Here is an 18,790-nt window from a genome sequence, read left to right as displayed (position 1 = left end):
GCAACCATTTAGCTTCTGCAGTGAGGTTAGTGAGGCAGTTTGTCCCCACACGCACCCAGACAACACAAAATGAAAAAGAAACCATTCCCTAAGAGTAACCAGAAAACAAACACAAAATGGATCTGTGTGGAAATCGCCAGGGCAAAGTAAAATAAGGAACCATGGTGTATGTGTGTGTATATATCAATGCATAAAATACACTGGCATGTAGCCCATCTTTAACAGTTTAACAGGGGATCCTTCCATTTTTAATGTCCCATGTTGCAGCCAGGCATTAAAATGCCAGGACATTTTCTTGGAAAATGTCTGGGGCTGGGCTGCAGCACAACACAGTGCTGGGAGGGCTACGGAGCTTAAATAACCTGCTCAGCATTTTTGCTTGACTCAATCCACACATCTCTACAGGCCTACAATGCTTTTATTGTAAAGAAAAGAAAGCTCTTGTGCTTGAATGTAGCAGCTACAGTATCGTGGTCCTGCCTTAACTGGAGGCTCCTCAGGTGATTTAAGTCCTCCCTATCTCTGGTGATAAATAATTGCCAGGGTTAAGAGAGATCTTCCTCTTTTTTATTCCTTTATTTTATCCTTCCACTTAATTTTCAGCCAAAAAAAAAAAAAAAAAAAGGTGTTTACATGCAGGGCCAAGTTATCAACATCATTTGGGGGTAACCACCAGCATTAAAGCAATTGCAATTTTTTCAGGCTTTCAGAGGTGTGCTTGGCTGTTGGTTCTGCCTCCACCCCCAGCTGTGGTAGAGACCATCCCTCCCTGCCTGCCCAGCTTCTCCAGGGAGCCAAAGCTTCCGTGGATGGCAGATCTGAGAGTCCCCAGTTGACATGGCCCCACACGATGCAGCCCCATGCATTAGTGATGGGTTTACAGCCTCCAGGAGGAGGTTTGCTGACTTATACTGCTGCTTAAAAATCATTTCGACCACCGCTGCATCTCATCAGTGCAGGGCTCGGGACGTGCAGCCCTCTTTTATGTGGGGTCATTAATTCACTCCCGTCAGAGAAGCACTTTGAAGATGAGATGTGCTACACAAGCGCTCAGGATTGCTGGGTTTATGTCTCTTGCCTCCAGGTCCCCAGGTGAGAAGTGCAGGAGCTAAAGGCAAGGCTGGAGGACCCCCTGCTCTGCTTGCTGCCCTGCCTCCAGCAGCGTGGGCGGCCCTTTTCAGAGGTTTGGAAATGGTTTGCATGCAAGCTCTTCCCAGAACCCCCAAAACAGGCTGCCAGCTAGGGTTTCAGCCCCACTCAGAGGAAGTGCAGGGCACACAGCACCTGGCAGGATTAGGCCCTGCTTATCTCCTTCCCCCCTCCTCAGCTCTGCTGAGCAATAACCTACTTTCTTGCTTTGCGGAAAGGACATCTTCGATTACATTGCTGCAAATGAAAGGTTTCAGTCATGGTATCAGATGAGCTGCAGGTAAGCAGTGGGTTTAATGTCAGCTTTTTTGGCAGCTTCTTTATTCCCTCTCCACTTTGCACAAACAAGGTGTCTTTGTATGGAAGTTCATTTTCCTTTTTAGCTACAGCATTTGTCAACACGGCTTCCCAATAATCCTCTCCGTGTAGATAAAGGCAAGCCGCAGCCAAACCAGATCCCTCACCTGAAGGCTGAAAACCAGCCTGCTGCCCACTCCAAAACCAGCCACTGGTTAATTAAAGGACTCTTCCCTCTATTGCAGCCCCCTGCCACCTCGGAGGAGGGCAGAAGTTCTGCCCATGTAACAGATCCTAAACCCCAGGTGACAATTAGCCTTCACTCCTTCCTAATCAGCCCCGTGCAAGTAAGGCACAGGCATCAAAACCCCAGCCCCCAGAGAGTCTGGGATGGCATAGTGCCTTTCGGCTCTCATTAGGAAAATCAGGGCATCATCCACCAAACTCTGGTCCAACAAATAGGACAGGAAAGAGAAACTCCAAATCACTTTGGCTGCCTCTGTCCTTTACGTGTTCATTCTCTTTTTGGTCTCGCAAGGCTCTCACACCAACATATCTAAACATTATATCACTTTATATTATTAAAAATACAAAACAAAACAACACAAACAAAAAAACAACACAAAACCCTTCAGATCAAAGCCTGACATGGGCCAGGCTGCGTGCCCTGTGGGTTGGAAGGATGGGACCCTGTTGAGGATCCACACCACCCCCAGTTTAGCCAGCAAAGGCAGAAGGGGCTGGTTGTCCCAGGTGGTGCAGCACCCACCTTCGCAGCCCCACGCCCAGCTGCTTCCCTGCAATGTCTCAAGCCTCCTGGCTTGGAATACTTTAACTTGCAGCCTTATTAACTGCTTCATTTCTGCTAATTTGCACTATCCCACCCCCAGCAACATCACAAAACTCTCCAGCAGTGTGAAGGCGGCGTGAGCTGAAATGCCTTTGCTGCCGAGCTAAATAGAATCACGGCTCATTTTACTGCTTAGAAAAATTGAAGGAATCAAGCAGGTCAATGAATAATCCATTTTAAAAAATCATAACAAAAGTGCTGGGTAACTGGATACAACACTGGCCTAAATTTATACATCAAGTGATGAACTCTAATGAAAAACAAAACTTATGGGCTCTGCATAGCACCAGTTTGGTGCAGTACAGTTTGAATCCTGGTAAGCACCTACTTCATGCAGGAGCAGCTCTGTCCATAACCCCTTGTGCCTGCACAGAAATGGTGCACAGGTTCAGACAACCTGCACAGGCACCAATTATTTTTCCCCAGTTTGTGGCTTTTAAACCTCAGCAGTACGAAAACGTGCTGTGGGCTTGCAGAGGACACGTGCAGCCCGTGGTGTGAACTGCAGCCCAAACAGCTCTCCAAACAGCTGGGGCTCCATGTCCTTCCCATTACAAATTCCTCCCAGACGGTGTGTCAGGGGATTTCTGGGATTTGAGGAGAAAAGAGGCTGGCTGGAAGTGAGACAGGCTCCAGGTTTATCCTTGAAAGCCCCCGTGCTGCAGAGCCTGGGGCTGCATTTGGCAGCCTGCCCTGGGGGAGATGTCAGTGGAGGCTGAAGGCTGCCTCGTGCTGTACAAACTCACCAATCCTCTGACCAGCCAGCTAAATTGGAGATAAAGCTCTCTATTAACAATGCATAAAGCAGGCCAAAATCTGAACACCTCCCCAGGCAAGAGGTGAAGCAAAAGCTCAAAATAACTTAAAATAAGTCCTTCCTGTACTCCTGGCTAGAAACCAGCTGTGTTGGAGCTCTCCCACAGCATGCTGGGCCCACCCAATGGGAGAGCAGGGTGCTGAGCAAAGCTGTGCTATGCTTTTCAGCACAATGAATGCAAAACTCAGGTCAAAAATAACCCCAACCCAACGTCAGTGGCAGAGCTGAAAGGAACCAGAATTCCTGAGCTGTCTTGAAGCCGCGTTAAATAATAAAGCAGAGAAATGAATTAATTAGCTCAGCATCTATTTAGGTCAGCCCTCTCCATTTCTCCCAGCCGCCTCCGTGTGCCTCCTCCCCGCCGCGATCAGCTGCTCCACGCACGCTGTGCTGTGCCTGCAGATCTGCTCGCTCCTTCCGACCAGCCGGGCTCTCGGGCCGTGCGGGCTGAGCAGGTGTCACATCGGCTGCAGGCGTTCACCCTGGCCTTGGAAAGCGGCGGCCGAGCTTCCTTTTCCGTTACCAGGACAAAAAATATTCTGGAAAATCCCATTAAAGCAATAAGCGTGGGCTGAGCACACGGTTGCTCCCTTCCTGGCGTTATCCCCTACGCGCAGCCCTGCATGGAGCCACAGGGTCCTGCTCCACGGGCTTGCAGCTGCCCAGGAGCCATGTCTCCGTGCTCTGCCTGCTCATCTGCTGCCAGCCCTGGGCAGCCTCTGGGTAGCCCTGGTCATCATACAGATCGTCTCCGTTCCGTTTCCAGCCACAGCAGCACCTCCACCTTCGCAGACCACCCTTCCCCACCCCAGGCTCAGTTTTGTGATTGCGGTGGTCATTTGTTGATGTGGGGACATCCAGCCAGATGAACCAGGGTGATCAACATAGAGGGCAATTGGACTTTAAACCCCTAAGCTCCCCTCAAATCACTCAAATGCCTCCAGAAAAATGTGACTAGCATGCAGTCCTGTATATATATCTTTATTTACACATTTCCTAAGCCTGAAAAGCCCTCTGATGTTCATAACATCTCATGGTTTGCAGCTATCAGCAAGCTGGATAAACATTCACCAAAAAGGAATTTATCTGTATCAAGGGCTGCTCCATCTCAGCCCAGCTCCTGCATTGCCAAAACTTAAAGGAAACACAATTGAGCTGGTCCTCCCTGACCCTGCAGGTAGCTGGAGAAGGTCTCCAGTGGTGAACCCAGACAGAAGAAGCATCCAGGGTGTAGGCAATGGAAAATGAGATGTTACTAAGTTTGGCCAGGCTTAGCTGGCTTCTCGCAGGTCCCAGCCTGTGAGTCACCAGTACGTGGGCCACCAGGACGGCCTCCCCTCTGGAGGAAGGAGCAGAGGTGGAAAAATAACAAGAGGAAACCAGTCGTTAGTAGTGCCAGCTCTGGGGAGAGTGGGAGGAGGTGGCAGGCCTGGAGAGAAAGGTCAGGGCTGCATTGCAGGCTACTGCCTGATTTTTCCTCCTGCCTTCATGGTGGGAAACTGCTTACAGGAACATGCTCATGGAGGATGTTCAGAGGGTCTGGGATGATCTGAGGGATGGCCTCCACAGTGGAAGGAAAGCCTCAAAGGGCTTCCAGGAGTGATGAAGCTTTTGTTTGCTGTCCCTGCTCGCCCCTCTCTTCTGGTTGCTCCTCTGATTTCTGCTGAGCTAAGCTCGATTACCCTGTTGAAAGCAACTTTTTGCCCGGTGCAAATACTGTAAAAGAAGACATGCTTTGCAGATGTACTTGGAACAAACATGCCCATCTCCCCACTGTGGCTAAACACCAGTGCAAAGCATTTTTTCCCCATTCCTGGCCCCATCATAGTGCTGGTGCCCATCTGCAGCTAACCCAGAGACTCTCACTCTTGCTCTTTGTTCTGATCCTTGGTGAGAGTGGTGGCAGGGGGAGATTCAGACAACTAGATCATGAGCCAGTGACCCTGTTCCTTGTCCAAATCCAATGCAATTAAAATATTGCTGGGCAAAATAGAAGATTGCCGCTCTCCAACCTCTTCCAGTGCTCTCCTAACTGGAGCACACCCAACAGATCACATAAGCCTCAGCTCATCTTCCCATGCCCCTGCCATGAGCCTGGGAGCACTTGCAGGACTGCACCACACCAGCTCCCCAGATCTCTTAAGGACACCCGCTGCTGCAGATCAGCACTTCTGCTCCCCTCTGCCCTGCAGGAACCCCTGCTCTCTTGAACCCTCCAGTCTGACAACAGCCACTGGTCGCCACTGTTTTTTCTTGACACTAACTGCAAAAGCACAGAGGCAGCTGTCTGCCCACTGGCAGGCCAGCATTTTCTATATGTGAAAAGGTATTTCTTCATGCCTTTAAAAAAATTATAACAGATGTCAGAGCAAAAAAGCCACAGTCAGGTAGGCTGCCAGGTCAGGGGGAAAGTGCTGTGTGTCTTACTCTTATTCTCTGGAGATGTCCCTGCTCCCTCACTGGGACCAGCACTCCAACTCTGAGCCCAGAGCACAATCTGTTATGCTCAGGCTCCCTCTAGTGCCTCCACATCCTGGTGTCCCTGCTTCTCCAGGTGGCTTCTCTGGAAGCATAGTGACCATTTGTCCCTGGGGACAGTCCCTCATTCTCACTACCCTTCAGCATCACTAGATTAGGTTTACAGCACAGCCAAGCCCTGTGTGCCCACAAGTTGGGAACAGCCCTAAAGCTGTCCAATGGTCCCACCAGTGCAGGGACCTCTTGAGGACCTGCTGGGTGGCCTAGCCCTGCCTCTGCTCGCTGGGGGAAAGGAGAGCAACAAAAGTGGCCATACCCTGCGAGATGCTCTCCCTGACGCAGGCACGACACTGCGCGCTGCAGCTCCACTTCGATGGTGTCTGCACTCGAGCACAAGGCAGGAAGGGTGATGGGTGGCAAGTGCCTGAGCTGCCCTGGGAGCTGCCCAGGATCGGGGTGGGCACCTTCCCTGTGAGCCAGCTGGGACAGCCAAAAGCAACACTGCGCTCTCCCCACTGCTTGACACCTCTCTGCGAGGGAGCAGCTTTTAGGGGCACCCCATAGTCCATGTCAAGCAAGACCACTGGGCTCTAATCAGCACCTGAGACTATTATCACTGATTTTGTCCGGTGTGGAGGACACTGTGTAGCAGATGCTGCCTGCGTACCCAGGCACTGGAGAGCTATGCTGTCACATTGTGTCCAGCATCCTACATAAATATGGCTTTCCTCGTCTTCTTCCTGTGGAAATGGGGAGGAAATTTCCCAATGTCTTGGGAAATGACTGGCCTCAACCTCGGTTCAAGCCCTTCTTGCAAAACTCAGCCTGGCTCAGCTCTGGCATTGGCACTGTGCTGGACAACTGATGGCCCTGCAAGCACTCCTATTTCAGAAAGCACCGTGCAGAGGTGAGGGTAGCTTTATTTTCTCACTTAACAAGGAGGTGTTCTTCAGTATAACCAGGAATTGAGGCAGTTACTGTAACTGAAGATACAACAGCATACTCGGTTGGGCACCCTGGCCATACTGGTGCCGTTCTGGGAGAGATACAGAGCAAGGAGGAGTGTGGGGTCTCACAGCTGTTTCCCGGTCCCAGGGGGACAGCAGCAGGCTGCTTGTGCTCCCAGCTGCTGGGAAAGGCCTCCTGAGTGGCTTCCACACATTGTCCCCAGAAGAAATGCATTGGAGCAACAGTCCCTGGCCATCACTTGCCTGTGAGCAAGCAGTGCCCAAGGGAGGCACCCTGGGCTTCATTCACCTTTCAGCATGGGCTGTGGCAGCTGCCTGAGCCTCAAGACATGTTGCGAGAAACTACTCACATGTAATGTCTTCCTTAAATGTATGTATCAGAATATATAATATCAGAACACCTCCAAAATACTGCATCAGATGTCAGCAAAACCCTGCCTATATCCCTTTTGGGGCAGATAGCAGTGTGTCGTGGTTTCCCCCAAAATTAGTGATGGGTTTTTTTTTTATTTATACCCACAGAGCGCTTAGCCTGGGCACCAAGCTTCTCCAAGTCACTGGAACTATGGGGACAGTTATGATAATTCATTGCCCCAAGTCCAAATGCCAGTTCATAGGCAGGGAGGAGGGGAAATTAGAGGAGTCTGCTGAAATGTGACATCAGCATGAAAACCATGACAAACCAAGCAGAGATCAGTTGGCATAAATGTGTGTGATGCAAAGACATTAACTGAAATAACGTGGTTGTCAAAGGCACTGTGAAACTTTTATTCTAACCCATGATTTTTTCATAATTGTTTTGCAGCTGGAGTAATTACCATCCTATTTAGTGAGTACAGCTCCTTTAATAGAGGACACTTGGGCTAACATGCACTAATTAAGTCTGTAATCACTAAAAGTATGATTGAAGGTTTTGAACTGGTCAATCATTCTCAATAACACCGTAATTAGAGATGTTGCAGCTCATGAGAGCACAGGAGAAATTCAAGGGGTCTTGATAACCTAGTGGTGTACACAGGTCTTGATCTTGACTTGAATCATCCTTTTTACCTGATATTCTGCATTGTTTTGCAGTGGTTTATAAACTCCTCTGAATATATTACACTCAGCCCTGTAAACTGAATGCACTTCCACAGTTTTAATAATTTGGCTTATGGGTCTTGTGGATCACCTGGGCATTAAGCACAGCTTCTCTAATCCCCACCTGCCTGACTGCTTGTCTCACGTTGCCCCAGCAGCAGCTGTGAAAGTCTCCTGGGGAGCTCTGACAGCAATAATTGCAGCAAGATACTGAAAGAACTTGAAAAAGGTAGTTGAAACCATAAAACAAACCCTTCTGTTTCTTTCTACAAAGGAAGACTCAGAAATGAGTGGAAAAGATCATGAGTTTTCATAATCTAATGGCCAAGATAAGGGGACCTGGCAGCATATTTCTGTCTTCTGCAATGCAGTTGAGGCAAATATACTACTGGGATTCAGTTTTATCTTCCACTGAGCTCGGCTCTTTGGGTTATCAGGAAAGTCAGGCTTTCTCTCTGCTGTTGGCTGTGATTAGCTGGCCACAATTATGTCCAAACATTTTAAGACCGCAGCTCGCTACAGTGGAAAGAATTTTAAAAAACAGAATTTAAGAAGTCAGAAATTTGCTTATTAAAGACGATTTTGTGGAGAACCTCATATCCCAGCTGCAAAATGCCAGTAAAAGAATATTGCTATTTTCACCTATTTTTATACTATTTGCTAATAAAAGATAAAATGAATGGAAAAAAAGAATGAAAACAAACAAAAAAAAAAAAAAAAAAAAAAGCCAAAGGCATTTTGTGACTTATGTCTTGCTGGAAATAGGAGAAAAACTGAGATTAAATTGTATTAGCTTCTTTTTCCTGCCTATTTTCATTTCAGTTTCATCAACTTTACACATCTATCAAGGATAATTTATTTTTCCCTGTTTCTGTAATAAGATGAGCTTGTTCACAAGTACCTGATCTTGAAGCAGAGTAGCAAATTGCTCCGCAAGCAATCAGTCACTGAAAAAAAAATGTCTGGTTCTCTCTTCCATGTACTGGTCTAGGGGCTTTGGTCTCAGGGCTATGTTTTCCAATCCAGGTTATTTGAGGCAATTCACTCATGCCTTTCATCTTAAAATAAAGGCAGTGTCATAAAAAGATGGCAGTATTTTTCCGTTCTACCATGATGCAGAAAGGCCTGGGTATTTTTCACTCATTTTTCAAAGGTTCCTGGTTGAAAGTACAGCAGTCCTGGACCAAAACGCTGCAGTTTGTCCACAGATACAACCCAACAGGCTTGGGCAAGCTCAGCCTTCGGTTCCTCCTTTTCCTTTCACTCTTCCTCACGGGACACGCGTCAATACATAACCACAAATGCCTCCCCGCAGCGTCACCACTGGCATCCCACAGCCAGCCATCTGCAGCAGCTCCCCAACAGCCATATCACAAATCTTCCTGCGTTTGGGGTAGCAGGAGCTACTGCGAGACTTAATTCCAACCCTCGGCCATTGGCAGATGGATCCACTCCTCTCCAGCCGGGCTTGCTGTTATCGAAGGGAAAATGGCCATAGAGCTCTTGTTTGGTTGGTGCTTTTGCAAAGCAGCTGCACTGTGGATAGGCATGGCTTCATTTGCCCATCTTAGTCATCATTTTAGTGTCTTTCAGATCCTAAAGTCTCAAAGTTTCAGTTCGTATATTTTGCAGGAGTGAGAGTTTAAACTCGCAGGCCAGCGTGGCCAGGCAGTCAGGCACAGCATGAAACCTCCCTCTACCAAGCCGCATCTTCACCACAGCTGCAAATGTGTTGGGGCGCAGGAGGCGGTGGGTTTTCAGGGGTCATCGAGGTGGCACAGCCAAAACTGCTAATTGTCAGGGCTTGTAAACGAACAGACCCATTTGTGGCCTTTCTGCAAGGGCCTGCCTTCCACCCAAATAAAAACTGACAGCGTTTAATGAATCTGCTACGAAGAAAACATCCTGTGAGAGATTTTATAGCCTGAGCATGGCGTACACAGCTGAACGTGCAGGTAAATCGCGCCCGGATTCAGACGGGCGTGGGCTGAGGCCCCTCGCCAGAGGCGCCGAGGCAGTGCCGCGAAGTGCAATGGCGGCCACGGGTCTCGGCGCCCCTCGCCTGCGCCGCAGGGCCCGGGAAAGGCCGTGTTGGTGGCAAGGACCGTGCTGCGTGGCGGAAACGTGTTGGTGAGAGGGCAGGGAAGGCGCTGGTAGCGGGGGGAACGTGTTAGTGGGGAACCGTGTTGGTGGGGGGAAACGTGTCGCTAAGACACCGGGGTCCGTCACGTCGGTGGGGCCCGGGTGTTGCGGGGCCGTGTTGCTGCGGTCCTTCCCCGCGCGCGGGGCCGGGACCGGGGCCGGCGGGACCCGCAGCCGCTGGAGACGGTGCTGGGGGCGGCACAGACTGGCGGTGCGGGCCGGGGAGCGGGGAGGCTGCCGGGCGGAACCTCCCGGAGCGGTGTAGGGGGTGCTGTTCCGGTCCGTCGGCCCCATTTCCCAGCAGCCCCCGCGGCTCGCCCTTCTCTTCCGGCCCGGCGGCGGCGGCGGCGGTGAGTGGCGTTCGGTGCTATCCGGCTCCATCCGCGCTCCGCGGCGGCCGGCTCCCCGCGTCAAGCTTGAGCCGACCCTGCCGGGCTGGGAGGGGGCGAGGCCGGGCCTGGGGCTGCCGGGGTGGCGGGAGGCCGGCGGCTCGGGGTCGGCGAGCCCCGGGGCAGCTTTGGGGGAGGTGGCTGGGGGGAACCGGGGTGCGCCGCGCCAGCCCCGCCCGACTGAGGGAGGGTCTCTTTCTTCCGCAGGTGCAACCATGGCTAAGTCCAAGAACCACACCACGCACAACCAGTGTAAGCCGGGCTCGGTGTCCCGCGCCGCGGAGCCGGTGCGGGGTTTGGGCGGCGGGAGGGGGGGGGAACGGGTGGCGCTGGGGGCGGCCGAGCGCCGCAGTCGTAGCGGGGCTTGAGTCAACAACCCCTTTGGGCTGCTCGGTTAGGGCAACCCAGGCCTCGCGTGTGTGTGTGGTTTTTATTTTTGGTTTGCGGCGAGTTAAGCTCCTGAAGGAGGGCGGCGGTGGTGTGCCGAGGTTGGACGGGGTGTTTAATGAAAAGAGAGCTCTGCAGGAGTCAGGATTTGTTTGGGCTCAATATAAAATAAATACGTAACCAGAAAAAAAAGGCAAGCTTCATATGTTTGAACTAAGCACGTTAGTGAATGGCATTCAACCTGTGATGCTTTGCAGTCCAAAGGCAACCACTGTGCTAAAATAATTCTTGTTTGGGTTTTTTTCATCAGTGCTGTAAGTTAGCAGAGTTCACGGGTAGGTTCTGCTTGGTCTTGCACAGTGAATGATGGTGCCCTTTAAACACAAGTGCTTGAACTTAGTGACTGAGTCTTTTTATTGTTGCTATAGGTATGTTACTACTTAACGAGGAGCCTGAAATCCTTGGGTTAGAGTCTCGTACAGTGTCAAGAGCACAATATGCGGAGGGATGAAAGTAGAGATGTGTTCTTAATTTGCTTTTAATTTGTATAAGGTTAGAAGAGTTAGAAGATTTTCTCTTCTACATTATTTTGGTAGGGTCAGCTGGACTTAATGCAGCTCTTTAATGGCAAAAATGGTATATTACATTGTTTTCTGATCTTCTTCATAGCCCGTAAGTGGCACAGAAATGGCATCAAGAAACCCAGATCCCATAGATATGAATCTCTCAAAGGGGTGAGTATTTCTGTTGATATTTCCAGGCTCCTAAGTTATTCAGGCTTAAACATGAAAAATCCAGTATTTGTATTATTTTGACTGACATTTTTTGCAGACAGGGGCTTGTGTTTCAGGTGATCAGAACCACTGTGGCTTTCTTTTTCATCTTTTGCTTACCTTATGTGCAGCTGTGATAATTCTAACCCACACGAAATCTGCCCTTATATGCCTATAAAACTGCTTTTAAGTTATTGGCCAGTTTTGTCTCTGTCCTGCTCAGGTGGGTGATACTGCTGCTTCCGGTGAAACAAGCCCATCCCCGTTGGATAGCTCTCTTCCCTTTCGAGTCCTGCTGTCTCTCCTACTTCTCTGTACCTTTCAATATTGTTTTACCATGTGTACTAATCCAGAGAATTTGACTGGGAAGAGGAGAAGGATTGTCATTTCTGGACAATACATATGAAAATGACAGCATTTTGCTATTTCTGGGACTAGAGAAGTGATATAATGGGATCTTTTTCCACACTTGAAAGTAAAAACAGGACATTTTTGCTTTGGGGAGGGTTGTGATTCTATTTGCTTTGTAGATGTGATTATCAGCTTTTTTGGATGTGACGTAAAAGCTTGTCTTTGTGTAGCTCAGTGAGGGTTCAGGCCTGCCCCTCCAGCAGCTAGTCCGGCAGTCTTCAAGTCTGTCTCCTCACACTGAGCACACATGAGTTAAGATGACAAAATTCTGATACTCATATGTGCCAGTTAAAATGCTGTTTGCAGTAAAATAGCGAATGTTTCTCAGTGTGGCAGTAGCTGATAGTTCTGAGAATTGATCCTAGCCATGACAGGATGCATTAGCCAGCCATTAGCTGACAAAATCTGGGAAGCTGCTCTTTACGCTGGTATTTTTTACCTTTAATGTAAAAAGGAAAGGTCTGAGGAAGAGGCATTGATCTTTGCCCAAGTATTACATGTACATCTGCTCACCTGCCAGGGTTGGTTTGTGGTACTTCAGATTCAGAATTTATTGTGACATAGACAGTAAATTTGTCTTGTTCACAGCTTTACTCAACTTGCCATATTCTTTATGTATGTTTATTGCTGGGATTTTTGGTCAGTTTGTTTGTTTATGGAAATTAAGGAAAACAGCTAGCTAAAGGATGGTTACAGATGGATAAAATAAGTTTGTTGATGTAATCAGGAAAAAAGAATTAGTCACAGCCAGCACTTGGGAATAATTGGAACAATCTGGAGATATACATGTTTTTATTTTTTCCTTATTTTTATAGGTTGATCCCAAGTTTCTGAGGAACATGAGATTTGCAAAGAAACACAACAAAAAGGGACTGAAGAAGATGCAGGCCAACAATGCCAAGCAGGCTGCTCAACAGAAAAAGGACTGACGTGGTTTAAGACAAAGAACCAGTTTTCCTATTGGCATGTGTGTTACAGCATTTTTGTAAAAATAAAATTGGATGTAACAAAGTCTTCACTTTCCAAATTAGAGGAGAACCTTCCAGAAGCCTTGTCTGAGTTGTATTTTACGTGCCAGTCTTGCATCAAGCCTGCGTGTAGTGACCAGTGTGTGGTTTTGCTCCCTGGCAGATGAAGGCACCCGGCTGGAGAGGTTTTGTTAATACTGTCAGCCTCTGCAGACAGTAAAACAGTGGCTCCTTCCTCAGTGCTGTTCTGCTGTAGTCGTTGGTATAGGTCATGAGCAGTTAGTAGCTCAAAGTCTGTTTTCAAGTTGTGAAATAATTATTGAATGAAGTTCTAAAATTTAACAAAAAACAACTTGGGGGGTGGGGGTTGTACAAATTGAATTCAGTGTTGCTTGGACTCTTGGGTGACTATTCAATAAGGGTACAATTTTTGATACTGGCATGCATGTTCAGAGTTCTCTCATGCCACAATTTTTATGATAGTCCCTAGTGTTGCTACAGGAAGATGAGATTTCCAAGGGCTGTTAAGTGTCAGCTGCTTTGCTGTCCAGGTAAGGTAGTTACATGTACAGAAATCATGAAAAACGGGAGGGTAATGAGTGCTAGCTGTGGTGTTGGAGATCATAGCAATTAGTGTTAGAGTTGCCAAGTGTTGTGCTCTGAAATACTTGAAAGTATTGAAGCTTTAATGGAGCTACCGTGGGAGTGTGTAAGGTTTTAGGACTATATAAAATACCCATATTTTTCATATTTATTTTAGTGGATGTCTTTCATTGCAGTAACAAAATACCTATCTGATGAAATGTGCTGACTGGTGAGATTAGGGGAGTAACATTCAAAAGCCCAAGGGGTGCTGTGGCAGTTTTGTTTTTGTTACTGCTGTGCTTCTGTAGATCATGAGGGAACTTCACTCTGCAGGTCCTGCCAGCCAGCAAAGCTGGTTCAAGAGATGCTTTTTTTATTACTGAAATGCATCACCTAAAATACAACGAACTGTTCCTGATATTGCAATTCCAATTTTTGTCCACCTGGTGGTGTAAATCCAGGAATCGACACAAGGGCTGAAAATTTGCAAGTATTGACTTTTCAGTGGAGCTGCAAACCGCCTGCTGGATAAAAAGAAAAAAGTAATTCAACCGAAAATGCCAATTAGTGTAATTGATCATTATTTTTAAAAATAGTTTAGCCAATTACCAGACTGCAATGTTATCCTGAAACAAGGTAAATCTTTTTAATTCTTCATGGCTTGAATTCAAAAGTCTTTTCCCGGTTCCCACTTTTAATCATTTTTGACTTATGAAAAATACAGCCCAGCTCTAAACCAAGCAATATAACAAGATTTAACTTAAAACTCAGGACTTGAGGGCTTTTAAAGTCTAAGGGAAGTGTGCAGCCCTCAGGTAACTGATTCCTGCTGTGTGCGTCTCTTGGACTATTGTGGAGGTTGACGTTTGTCAGCCAAAAGAACTTAATTGCTGTGCGAGAGCAGTGTGCTGGTCAGGAGGGGTGCTGTGTGGAAAGAGTATGGTCACAGAGCTCGCACCACCAGGTAGAGTCTGCTAAATAGTGAAGACAAAAAGGTGGGATGGTCCCTGCTGCCTTCAGGTACGCCAGAAGGTCAAGTGGCGAGAGGTTCATGATGTTAATCCTCTGTGGAGAGATTTTTTTTTCGGCAAGAGGTAGGTCACCCAGAGATGGATGCACAGCACTTAAATCCTACTGGCCTCGGTGGTTTCTGAGTGCCCGTGGGTGTCGGAGGTCTCAAGCCACGTGGCTGGTGCCTGCCCTGCTTGAGAGGGTTTGTCTACAAAGGCAAGATCTGGTAGCTGTGGTTCAGGTTAGCGAGCACATCTGGCAGCCTCGGCCGCTGGCCCAGAGCTGCCCGGCAGCCCTTGACAGGGCTGGCAGAGACAGCATGGGGAGATGTCCTCCTGGGTTGCTGCTGGTGTTGGAGAAGACAGAGTGGCCGGTCCAGCTGTGTGACAGTCTGCTGCAGGTACGTGTTGTGACAAGAAGAGCAAAAGGAAAAAGCCTCTGAACAGAGGGCTGTGTATTTGTGAGGCTACACCTTCACCCATGCGTCTGCAGATATCCAACCTGTTTTAAGTTCTACATTTTAAATCTTCAGCGCTAAGACTGTTCTAAGAAGGGAGATTTCATCTCTAAACCCCCTAGGCATCTTCCCTAGAGTGCTTGTGTTGCGAGAATAGCTCACCCCACAGGATGCGGTTTGAGGGAAGAGAGAGAGAGGCAAGGGTCAGGCTGAGAAAAGGATGTTGGCATATTAACGAGAAGCAGAGAGGAAGATTTGGGCTTCCGGTGGCTCCAGGCAGCTCCTCCAGGCCTGCCTTCAGAGGCAGCCCTTTCATCTCGCTGCCCTTCATGTTGCCCTTCAGTGGGACAGCTTCCCAAATATGGGCTTGCTGACTTTCTGACCAAAATAGCGGCTGCGTGACAAAATGCAGCACGGAGGAACGTAACCTTAATCCAGGCATCATTGTGTAGCAAGAGACAGGAATTTTGTGAGCTTCCACAGCGGCTGGGTGTCAGGTTTGTTGTTGTCTGCTCCCTGCACACATGGTGGTCCTGCGGGACACTGCCCAGACAGCAAGTTGATCACCTATTGCATTTTCTAATGCAGTGACAGCTCGGTCCACCACTTCCTTCCTTGTTGTAGGGGTTGCCCCAGGCCAGAAGGGAAAGCTGCAAAGGAGAATCTGCTGACATGTCCTCATGGTGGGTCTTCATCCACTTTCATTTGCTTTGTGAAATAATCTAAGTTCTGTTGGTCAAGTGAGGCTGAAGATCCTTTTTGGGAAGATTACGTATACATAGCCCAGGAGACAGAACTGGCAGCTGTGGCCTACTTGAAACTATTCCCATTATGCAGAGCTCCGTCATCTTTGTAAAAAGTTCAAAATGCTTATGATTAAGCCCTTGGTATCCTGCAGGAAGCCAATGAGCTTGGGAGCATCTCTGCTCAGTTACTGCTGTGCATGAGGTTATACATTTCGTGGTTGCTGCTGCTGTATGTCATACTTGCTGCAGATTATTTCTCCCTTTTGCAATTAAGAGGACTCTGTATCAAGTTCCAGTTTGGCTCCTTTTTTCACTTTGACTTAAAAAAAGGAAGCAAGGGGTATGTAACCAGATACTGAATCAGCTCATTTGGCAAAGGTGAGCCATTGCACTGAAAGCCAAGAGCAGAGAACTGGGGAGGAGAAATCAAAACACTGCAAAATGCTCTGCTGGGCCAGAGTGTGAACATCAACGTCCCCAGTGAACAGTGAAAATGAAAAGTAGGGCTGGGTATGTGTTGCTCTGTCCCCCTTTATTGCCTTTCAGCAGGGTGTTCAAGCAGAAACCAGTGAACAGAACATGAGTTCTGCTTTGCCCAAGTTTCAAGGCTGTTGCAGGTGTTCCTACACAACAGGGGCTTTGGTGCAGTGAAATGTTTACCTAATGTACCTTAGCTCACATTGTATTGCCACTGCCCTGGTGGTGGCAGATCTATGACTGGAGGTGAGATGCAGAGGTTTTATTAGGGGGATGCATAAAAAATGTCCTTAGATCTTCCTGCAGTCGCTTAGTTCACACAGTAAAATTTTACCAAGGACTGAAGAGAGGCCTTGAATACACTGGAAAAGCTACAAGTCAGGGCAGGAGTTAAATCTCCTGCCAGCAAAAGCAAGTATATCAAGTGGCCTAAGAACTATGGTTGTGTCTGGTTGCACAAGCTGCTGTCATCTGCCAGCACAGCTCCTGTCTCAGCTGGAAGGTTAAGGCCATAAAGATTTAGGGACTATTTTAGAGAGTGGTGAACGGCTTTTTGCCTGATTTTTAAAAAAAAAAAAAAAGATTGTTTTGATGACTCACCTCCCCCACCAAAAAAAAAAAAAAAAGTGCATGTGGACATTGTCACATTCCTTAAAGGCTTTGGGCACCAGAAGTTCACACACAGGGAAAACTGCAAATTTGTTTGGAGTTGCATAGGTACATGGACGACTGAGTGATTTTTCATTCATCTTTAGCACATCTCCAGGCACATCCCCTCTGTGGAGGTTTCAACCAGGCTGATTCTGTACTGGTTACTGGTTTTTCAGCAATCTAACCCTCTCATTGGCCTGTCATGTCACCTTGCATTCCTAATGCAGTTGTTCCTGTGGTTTAGCCAACACTGAAATCCACCCACCCCGCGGCATTTGCTGGCCTACTCTTGGAGGACAGTCACTGTGTTAAGGAAAATGGGTCTTTCAGCAGTTTTTCTGACTTCACACAGAGTGCACTGACCCGTTGGCACCTCTGGTCTAAGGACTAAAAAAGCCCAAATAGTACCAGTGTGTCTGCTCTTCTAGCGTCAAGTTTCAGATGCTACAAGACCTTTGTCCTTTCTTTCCAGCCACCACCTTTCCTGTTTTACTCTCCCAAAAGAGTGGGCAGCCAGCAAGGTCGTGGCTCGCTGCTCCCTGTGCCACCAAACCGAGGGGGGAGAGCCAAGACACAGGGCCAGGTGGCTCTTTGCAGCCATCCATTTACCTGGGGTCACAGCAGAGTTCAAGCCTCCCCCAAGCCACCAAGGTGATTGAAGGGAGGGGATTAACCTTATTTCTTCTCTTGCTCACCCTGCAGTGAACCAAAGCCCGTCAGTAAGCAGTGGAGTGTATCTTGGAGATGTCCTTGGGTGCTGGGATCTGGCTGGGACAGAGGAAGGTAACGGGGATGTTGGTGATGCCTGCTGAGATGTGATGTGAGAGTGTGGATGGCCGTGGCTCTGAGGAGACCTGGTGTCACCTTGGCTCATGGCCAAAGCCCAGGTATTTGCAACTCTGTGGAGGTTTCCAGGTCTGGGGCAAAACACTTCAGCTGTGTCCTCAGAAGCAGGACTCAGTGGGAAACAACTTCTGCTGCTACTCTGGGAAGTGGAAAATGATTATTTTTTGATCTCTAGTCTATGGATTCATTGGAAACAGAAGATGGTAACACTCAGAAGTGTTTTCTGTCACAGGGTTGTTTGATGCAACACATTTCTGTGTCTGTTGGCTTCTGGTACACCTGCAGTTCTGCTGAAGGAGCAGGAGCTATGGCATTGAGGGCTTGGAACCTTCAGGGAGACGGCTCTGAGCAGGTCTTTCAGATGTGTGCATTAAGGCTGTTCCCAAAATATCCTGGGTTTTAAGGAAAATCAGCTGCTCTAGCTGACGGGAGTTAATTTCCTTGCTTTCTCTGATGTTACGAGCCCTGGTTGGGCAAAACGTTTGGTGCTCGTTGTCCAGAGGAAAGACACAGCCGTGTCCTTCCAAACAATCTCTCGTGCCTGTTTTCACCTCAAGCTTGTTTGGTCTGAATTAGAGTCTTTCATTATTGCTATATATATGAGTGTGTATCACATCAAATACAGCTGCTCAGGGTGTTATTTCCACAGAGAGGGAAACAAAAAAAGCTGATTTTTGAGAGGAAAGGCAAAAGGACAGTGCAGTGGGCACGGGGGGCACTGGCATGGCAGCACGCTCGCCCAGCGTTGAGGGCAGCATTGCTGGGCCTTTCACGGAGTCTCACGCTTTGCCCTGCCAATGTTTATTTTGCTTGGGTAAACGTTTGATTTTAGCAACATGACTGCAATGCATGAGCTGTGCTGGGGCTGTAATTCGATGGGAGGAGGCAGCTATGTGCAGGGAGAGCTGCTAATGCCACAGGAATGCTGCACTTCCTTGGGACAAGAAAAGATGGTGCCTAGGGCCCTTGGGGACAGCACAGCTTGTCTTCCTCAGCTCTGCTGTCCCCCCATACCAGGGGGATGAGACCCAAAGCAGGCTTGTGCCTTGCTCAGGGTCCCTGTGGCCCAAATGGATGTGATTCCTGAGGGAAAATTGAGCATTTCAGTTATTGCAGCAAGGTTCCCATCCAGGGCTGCTGGAGGACCATGAGGTGCTGTGGGGCGGCTGCTGCCACCTCTCTCTTGCCAGGCTGGGTGAGACAGGAAGGAGGCACCCAGTCCAACCGAGGAACGTCTTTTATTCACATTTCCAAAGAAAATTGAGGTCGTCTTTCTGCATGCGCCACAGGGTGGCCATCAGGATGGCG

The 18,790-nt window shown here is 48.5% G+C and overlaps 1 protein-coding gene and 1 long non-coding RNA gene across 3 annotated transcripts; both read left to right on the top strand.

Moving 5' to 3' along the window:
* Window positions 1-10,047: 10,047 nt before the first annotated feature.
* On the top strand, window positions 10,048-12,752 carry RPL29 (ribosomal protein L29). 2 transcript variants are annotated; one of them, XM_042799830.1, is made up of 4 exons: window positions 10,048-10,131; window positions 10,378-10,422; window positions 11,227-11,291; window positions 12,557-12,752. In XM_042799830.1, exons 2-4 carry the CDS (start codon window positions 10,386-10,388, stop codon window positions 12,668-12,670), a joined length of 216 nt encoding a protein of 71 aa, XP_042655764.1. In that variant the 5' UTR covers window positions 10,048-10,131; window positions 10,378-10,385; the 3' UTR covers window positions 12,671-12,752. The 2 variants fall into 2 exon arrangements, with proteins under 2 accessions (XP_042655764.1, XP_042655765.1); XM_042799831.1 differs by having other exon boundaries at window positions 10,094-10,128.
* Window positions 12,753-13,896: 1,144 nt separating this feature from the next.
* On the top strand, window positions 13,897-17,361 carry LOC116960986. Its single transcript, XR_004406708.1, has 3 exons — window positions 13,897-13,930; window positions 15,387-15,445; window positions 17,339-17,361. It is a non-coding gene; the product is annotated as an uncharacterized LOC116960986 (long non-coding RNA).
* The last annotated feature ends 1,429 nt before the right edge of the window (window positions 17,362-18,790 follow it).

Source organism: Tyto alba, unplaced genomic scaffold (genome assembly GCF_018691265.1).
Source record: "Tyto alba isolate M040663 unplaced genomic scaffold, T.alba_DEE_v4.0 Super-Scaffold_3, whole genome shotgun sequence".
In the NCBI taxonomy this organism is placed as follows: domain Eukaryota; kingdom Metazoa; phylum Chordata; class Aves; order Strigiformes; family Tytonidae; genus Tyto; species Tyto alba.
Note: the sequence above shows the minus strand (reverse complement) of the source record. Positions and strands in the feature narration are given on the sequence as shown.